We start from the raw sequence: 8,494 nt of genomic DNA, 5'->3' as shown, positions 1-8,494 counted from the left end.
TGTTGACAGAGTGAAATAAAGGTTAGCACAACATGCACTGACCTCCAGTTCAGGACTGTTTGCACCACGGGTCATGAGAGCGAAAAGACAGCGGTTCAGTTAAAAACAAGTGTTATAAAGAGTATCTAGTTATGGGTTTATTGTGTCTGCAGACACCTGTCGATTATACAGATTTGTATTCAAGTGTTGTTGAATGTGTAACAATAAACTTGTTATTAAAAATAAATTTAAATAAAATTTCAGACAAATAAAAAAAATCAAACAATAAAATATAAACGATGAAATAAAATAATAAAAATAAAATTAATAAAAGATACTAAAATAAATAATACTAAAATAAATAGAAATAATAATAATAATATTAAAAATAATAAAATAATACAAAATACATTTTAATAAAATAAAAAATGTAATTAAGAAAGTATAATCAAATAAAGAATAATAAAGAATAATAAATAATTAAATTGAACTTCATAAATAAAAAATAAAACAAAATAAAATGCCCCAAAACAACAAAAACATAATAATAATAATTCCACAGAGACTCACCTATGTGGCCGGGTACATGTTTTCCTCGAAAGCTCATGCAGACGGTGACGTTGAAGCAGTTGAGATGCTGAGGGCCCTCGTGACACTGCGGTACTGTGATGTTTATCGAGACGGGCAGAAAGATGGAGACGTCTACAGAGATCACCGGCCTGGATCTGTCACAAGCAACAGCAAATAAGGTCAAAGCTACATCTGAATGGATGATCATCAGAGAACACTAATGAGGAATTGATGTAAATACAAGCTTTTGCTGGCTCAGAAGTGCACAACTTACCTTAACAAAACCACACTGTCAGCCATGAATGCCCCTATCGTCACATCTGACATGGGAAAAACAAAAAATTACGTTTTTCTGGAAGGCCAGGAATGATTTCATGCACTCTGTGATGATATGCTGTTAGAAAAGATGTGCAAAACTTGTAGCTTTAATTCTAATATATACCTTTAAAATGCAATTTATGGGCTGATAAAGTACAAAGACGTTAAGGTAGAATTCGGTGTTGTCTTGTTTAACTAAAATTTAAACTACTGGAGATCAGTAATTTAGATAAAGCTGAAAAAACTTCTAAGTTCTAAGAATGTTGCCTTTGCAACTAACTGAAATAAATAAGTTTAAGGACTATAATACTAAACCTAAAACTAACATAAACTTACACAAGAAAAAAAAACATCTTCACAGCAGCTTTCACATCATAAGTCCAGTCACATCAGATCACATGTTGTGACGAATCACTCGTGTCATAAGTTACACATTAACTTTTAATACTTACTTTTAATTTCCAGAATGGAATAAACTCACTGGAGGTCGGTAAAAACGTTACATGTTTCCCATCTTTACACGGAGATCGCAGAAGGCCAATGTAAGTGGTCTGGCACCGGTCGCGGTTTCTCACTGAATGTGGTCGGTTTTGATCTAGTTAATTCGGAACATTCTCAGTGTTCATTCGAGCAGAACTAGCCAAGTGTCTAAAGCAAAGCCAAACCTGGATATCCGTTTCCATCCATGTCCACATTGCCGGAAATCGACTGGCCGAACATTTGGAGGGTGGGGTTGATGCTTCGCCCAGACAATCTCTGCATACGATCCAGGTGAGAGAGAAAATCACATCAATTAATCAGAAACGCCAATATTAACATCCACACAGACCAAATCATTAATAAATCATCCTCAGATTTCGGAATGCCACGTAGTTCATTTATTAAATATTTGAGCTAATTTGATTATGCTTTCAGCTAGCAATATCAGTGTATCACTCTCAGCTCCATTTAAGGCATTTTTCAGCACAAAAGCCAGTGGATTCCATCTGGACCTACTAGTTACCCATCAGTCAAACTGTTAAACTGCATGAGCTATGAGGTTTCGCAGTAAAACAAGTCATGCACTGCCAACTAAACCAATCTTGCGGATTTATTTTAATACAGACACAAGTAAAGCTCAATAGCACCATAAATAAATGAAAAATCTAAACGAATGGTCTACAGTATACAGTACTGTTGAGAGCTGACAACGTAAAAATAAATGATAAATAAAATTAAATTCACATAGTGGAATTTGTATTCATGTCTCTGAACCAAGTGTTGTTGAATCTGTAGCAAATAAAATTAAATATAACAAAATTCTACAATATTAAAAATTAAATAATAAAATAAAAACAATATAAATGAAAAAATAATCAAATGAAATAAAATGTAAAAATATGTAAATATTTACATTTAATTTAAATGTTTTAAATTATTATTTTAATTTAGATATTTTAATGTATTTATATTTTAAAATAAAAAATACATTAAATTATTAAAATAAGATCAAATAGAATAATTCTAAAAGAAAAAAAAAAAAAAGAAGTTTTTTTAAATAAAATACACTAAAATAATAAAATTGTTTTGTTAACAATAAAAAAAAGACTGGGATTTGTATTTTCAGGTCTCTGAATCAAGTGTTGCTGTATGTGCAGCAAATAAAATAAAATATGATAAAATAAAAAATAACAACTAAATAAATAATAAAATAAAATATAAATAATGAAAATAATTTAAATAAAAAGTGCATACATTTAATAAAATAAAAATGTAATTGAAATAAAATAATTCTAAAACAAAATAAATAATAAAATATTAATTAATGCAATATAATGAAATTAAATAAAATAAAGAAAATACATTAAATTAATTACATAAAATACAATACAATTTTTAAAAAAGAAAATAAATAACGAATAAAAAGAAAATGGTTCATTACCATTGAGTACTTCTTAACTATTCCTGTAGCATCACCATGGTAGATGTAGACAGCTCCTCCATAGTCATCCTCTTTGGGGGCTCCAATCGCTACATCTACAACACAAAAGCCAAACACAGAAGTCAATGAGAAAGATGGAAACAAGGGAGAAAGACAGAATAAATCAGGGTACACACTGTATATTGTAATATTATAATATTTACCACTAATTTGTTTGTCATTTGAGACAATTTTGAGGGATTTTAAAACCTTTTTTAATGTTGGGCAAACTTGTCTAAACTTGACTACAAGCAGTGTTGGGTGTAACGCATTACTGTAATTAAATTACTTATCCACTGCAAAGGTAAAGTAAGGGATTACTGTTCATTTTTAGGTAATTTAATTACAGTTACTTATAAAGTACTTGTGTTACATACTGTAAATAATTTCAACAGTTCTAAAATCAATATTGAATTTGAAATCTAAATTTACAGTCTAAAGATAAAATTGAATGCAGTGTCTTTAACCCTCTGCGTGCCGGCGTGTTCACTCAGTTTTTCCTGATTCACAGAGAAACCTTAAATACTCGGATACAGATAAGACTAAAATCAATCGAATCTAAAAAGGGCCTACTTTTATTTGTGTACACTGACAATAACAACAAAACACTGTGCTTTTGTAAAATAAACAAAACAAACAGAGTGCGCTTTCCGCCGTCTCGGTCTCCGTGAGCAACTTTCTACGCATCACAAACTCAGCGAATACTTGACACAGAGACATGAGAAATATGTCTATAGAAAGCTTGAAGTGTCTACTTTTAAATGAACGAATTCAAATCGAAAACAGATATTCTCTGATTATGTATTCCGTATGAAACTAAAGAAAGGTACAGTCTTTCCTTCCTTCCATGACTGAGCTTATTATATGCAGTCACCTGCACGCAAACGCCCTCACCTAGATACAAAAAATAGATTAAAAAAAAAATCAAAATTCATCTAATTTTCATCGTTTTTGAAAGAAGACCTACTTTTACCTCAGAAGAACAGCGCAATCTGACAGGGCTTTATTCAGCGGAGGAGATCATTTCTGTAATTTATTCTTACCTACATTAGTTAACGTGTTATTTTTACATAAACCTGTATGGATTTTACTAGTTGGGCTTTTCCTGAACATCTTGCCAAACTGAAGTGTATTGTTTAACTTTTCTTAAGCTTTTTTGTTATTCAGATATTTTGCAGAGTATTTCTATTTGTTAACCAACGAAGGTTAAATTTTTTATTAAAATGTTTAAGTATTACACTTGTTTTAAAGCTAAAAGGCTAAACTATTCTATGTTTGACTCAAATTGAAAGAATAAAGAGTTTAATTTCTATTGTCTATGCTTTAAGGTTTATAGAGATTTTAAGATGTAGCCTAATTAGCGATTTGAATAATTAAGTTACTTATTGAGTAACTAAATTACTTTTCAGACAGAGTAATTAGTAAAGTAATTTAAATACAATATTGATGATACAATTAATAATAGTAATTAATTACTTTTTGAAAGCAACTTACCCAACACTGACTACAAGTCTTTAAGTCTTAATGGGCTACCAGTTTTAGCTGATGTTACTGCACAATCTGACATAATATAGAGTCGTCGTACACTCTGCCTTGGCTTTTACTCAAGATCTTATTGGGCTTATACAGTCTGACAAGCAGCAATCGTAAAAGTTAGAACAGAATAGCACAGTGTGTAGCCAAATTAGGTCAGACTGCCAGAGACCTACGACTGGAATAGAAACGCTGGAGGTGGATTTGTGTGTGTCAGGACCCCAATAAATGCCTGTTTGCCTTAAGCCCATCTCTGTTTGAGAGTCACTCTGCTAAGTCACTTAATGGATACTTGCGTGTTTTTGAGAGCCTGTAAAGGTCTGTGAAACTTCAGGGGGGTTGAAACCGAGTCAGAAAAAAATCCCTTGTGCATGAAAACAGCAGTACACATTTCACTACCACATATTTTCAATGTGCTGAGTTTTTGGAAACTTTTACATTTCTGTAACAGCCATAAAATGATAAATCTGAAGCACTGGCCATTCTATACAATATTTGAGACAGATTGAGACTTATTTCCTGAGACTGGCTTATTTACATGCAAAAACGATAGGATTTTTAAAATGTTTTTGAAAGAAGTGTCTCATGCTCACCAAGGCTGCATTTATTTGATCAAAAATAAAGTAAAAACATTTATATTGTAAAATATTATTACAATTTCAAATAACTGTTTTCTATTTGAATATATTTTTTAAATTAAATGTATTCCTGTGATCAAAGCTGTATTTTCAGCATCATTACTCCAGTCTTCAGTGTCACATGATCCTTCAGAAATCATTCTAATATGCTGATTTACTGCTCAAGACACATTTCTGATTATTATCAGTTATAAAAGTAAAATAAAATAAAAGCTAACAATGCAGGTACTATTTTTCCATAAGTAATACAAACAAAATGTGGATGATTTTGTATTCACTGTCTCTGGAGTGTTGTTGAATGTGTAGCTAATAAAATAAAGTAAAATAATAAAACAAAATGGAAAAAATTTAACAATAAAATAAAATAAAATAAAATAATGCAATAAAATAAAAACGAGAGAATACAATTAAAAATAACACAATAATAAATTAAATAATAAAAATGACAACAAATACAATTAAAAATTAAATTAATTAATAAAAAATAATAAAATACAATAAAGCACAAATATTGTGTCACATGATCCTTCAGAAATCATTCTAATATGCTGATTTGCTGCTCAAGAAACATTTCTGATTAATATCAATGTTTTTTGATGAAAAGAAAGTTTAAAAGAACAGCATTTATTTGAAACAGAAATCTTTTGTAACATTACAAATGTCTTTAATGTCATTTTAAATGTAACAATAAAATAAAATAAAATAAAATAATGCAATAAAATAAAAACGAGCGAATACAATTAAAAATAACACAATAATAAATTAAATAATAAAAATGACAACAAATACAATTAAAAATTAAATTAATTAATAAAAAATAATAAAATACAATAAAGCACAAATATTGTGTCACATGATCCTTCAGAAATCATTCTAATATGCTGATTTGCTGCTCAAGAAACATTTCTGATTAATATCAATGTTTTTTGATGAAAAGAAAGTTTAAAAGAACAGCATTTATTTGAAACAGACATCTTTTGTAACATTACAAATGTCTTTAATGTCATTTGTGGTCAATTTAATGCATCTTTTCTGACTAAAAGTTTTCAATTCTTTCAAAAAGAAAAAAAAAATCTTGCTGACCTCAAAAAATACCTAATAAGAGGCAGGTTAAATGCAGACAGGTTAACCTCTTGTAATCTCTTTATGGTTACAGCCTCCTAAAGCAACATTTACTACCACACTGACCCCTGAACAGTTTATCACAGATGCTTCTCAATACATATAGGCGGCACCATTTCATTACAAGGATTCTTGATTGCTTGAATTGGTTTCTTGTTCTAAGCACTGCCAACCCCCTCGCTGTTCTACACCGGAAAGATTCACTTCCTGTTTAATCCGACACATCTGTCTCCAAATTCCTCAGGCCATTTTAATTAGCTTCATCAGCTCTAATTTCTTACAGTCTCATTGCCATATTAATGGATGCGTTTGGTCTGTTTATTATGTGATGGTCAGTTTCCCTAAACGCTTTCAGGAACATTTACTGTACGAGAACACAAGGACAGTCCGTACTAAAATTACAAAAAGAGGCGACATGCAGAAAATAGAGCTACAATCAAGCAATGCATCAGGTGAAGAGCGAATCCAGACGCCAAGAAAAGCCTACGACTGGAGAGCGGGGTGCCAGGAAAATCGAGAGTGAGAACACTAGTCGTGAGGTTTGAATCTGCTTCACGTCAAAATATCTTTTCCAGTTACTTGACAAACAATGTCTGTCTGTCTCCAATACAGCGGAAATATGATTTTTGCAACATGTGCTTCTGTGATCATTTGAATTAAAGGAATATTCCAGATAAACTCAGCTTGATGTGTACACTAACACACTTACAATGCACAACTCAATATTTAAAACAGTTCAACTACCGTTCAAAAGTTTGGAGTCGATTTTTAAATGTTTCTGAAAGAAGTCTCTTATTTTAATCAAGGCTGCATTTATTTGATCATAAATATAGAGAAAACTGTAATATTGTGAAATATTATTTCAACTTAAAGTACGTGTGTTCTATTTGAATATATTGTAACATTTTCTTTAAATTTCTGTGGAAACTGTAATAAATTTTTTCAGGATTCTTTGATGCATAGCAAGCAAAAAAAAACAGCATTTATTTAAAAAACTCACATTTGATCAATTTAATGCAGCATTGCTGAATAAAAGGTTTTTTTACCTTACAGACTCAAACCCAAAATATTTCTTATGTTAAAGGATTTTAGTATTGGAAGCACTTGACAAACAATGTCTGTCTGTCTCCAATACAGCGGAAATATGATTTTTGCAACATGTGCTTCTGTGATCATTTGAATTAAAGGAATATTCCAGATAAACTCAGCTTGATGTGTACACTAACACACTTACAATGCACAACTCAATATTTAAAACAGTTCAACTACCGTTCAAAAGTTTGGAGTCGATTTTTAAATGTTTCTGAAAGAAGTCTCTTATTTTAATCAAGGCTGCATTTATTTGATCATAAATATAGAGAAAACTGTAATATTGTGAAATATTATTTCAACTTAAAGTACGTGTGTTCTATTTGAATATATTGTAAAATTTTCTTAAAATTTCTGTGGAAACTGTAATAATTTTTTTCAGGATTCTTTGATGCATAGCAAGCAAAAGAAAAAAACAGCATTTATTTAAAAAACTCAAATTTGATCAATTTAATGCAGCATTGCTGAATAAAAGGTTTTTTTACCTTACAGACTCAAACCCAAAATATTTCTTATGTTAAAGGATTTTAGTATTGGAAGTTCATGCTTTGCTCTGATGTGCAATCATTTTGGGCGCAAACAAATTTCGTACACTGACCTTGGTAGCCATCGTCATCAATGTCCCCAAGAGATGTGATACACTCTCCAAAATGAGCATTGTATGCATTGTCACCGTTCAATATTGCAACTTCCTCCATCACTCCCTGAACAAACAAGTACAAAAAACATTGTTTATACTCAAAACATTTGTCAAGTTGAATGAAGACACTTACCTTCAAATTTAAGTCTTGGTCATTTATGGCATAATGCAACTTGGTCATTTATAATGTTGTTATAGTGTTGTGCCATTCAAGTGTTGTTTATGACAAAATTGGCATCTTTAAAGGAAAATGTCCAAAAATAAAAATGTACTGATCCAAGATGTAGATGAGTTAGTTTCTTCATCAGATTTGGAGAAATGTAGCATTCCATCACTTGCTCAGCAATGGATGCTCTGCAGTGAATGGGTGCCGTCAGAATGAGAGTCTAAACAGCTGATAAAAACATCACAATAATCCACACCCCTCCAGTCCATCAGTTAATGTACGGTGAAGCAAAATATGCATGTTTGCAAGAAACAAATCCATCATTAAAACTTCTGGCTAAAATATAAGTCCTCTATCCATAATATTGTTTTCTCCAGCGAAAAAGACGTCTGGTCTGAATCAGGAGAGAAATATGCACAGATCAGGAGCCATTTACAAATGAATAAAGTCCCAAACAGCTCTGATGTGAGAGGATCACA

General features: G+C 31.0%; 1 protein-coding gene across 1 annotated transcript in view; it reads right to left on the bottom strand.

Annotated features, from left to right (window-relative positions):
• The window catches only part of LOC107573726 (integrin alpha-9-like), a 42,834-nt gene that overhangs the window by 6,275 nt on the left and 28,065 nt on the right, over positions 1-8,494 (bottom strand). Inside the window, exons 10-14 of the mRNA XM_016260168.1 lie at positions 7,808-7,913; positions 2,789-2,883; positions 1,533-1,623; positions 824-869; positions 550-704 (exon numbers count right to left, since the gene is read on the bottom strand). Of these exons, the coding sequence (XP_016115654.1) occupies positions 550-704; positions 824-869; positions 1,533-1,623; positions 2,789-2,883; positions 7,808-7,913 (493 nt within the window). The remainder of the gene's footprint in view (positions 1-549; positions 705-823; positions 870-1,532; positions 1,624-2,788; positions 2,884-7,807; positions 7,914-8,494) is intronic.

Source organism: Sinocyclocheilus grahami, unplaced genomic scaffold (genome assembly GCF_001515645.1).
Source record: "Sinocyclocheilus grahami isolate Dianchi unplaced genomic scaffold, SAMN03320097.WGS_v1.1 scaffold2017.1, whole genome shotgun sequence".
NCBI lineage: Eukaryota > Metazoa > Chordata > Actinopteri > Cypriniformes > Cyprinidae > Sinocyclocheilus > Sinocyclocheilus grahami.
Note: the sequence above shows the minus strand (reverse complement) of the source record. Positions and strands in the feature narration are given on the sequence as shown.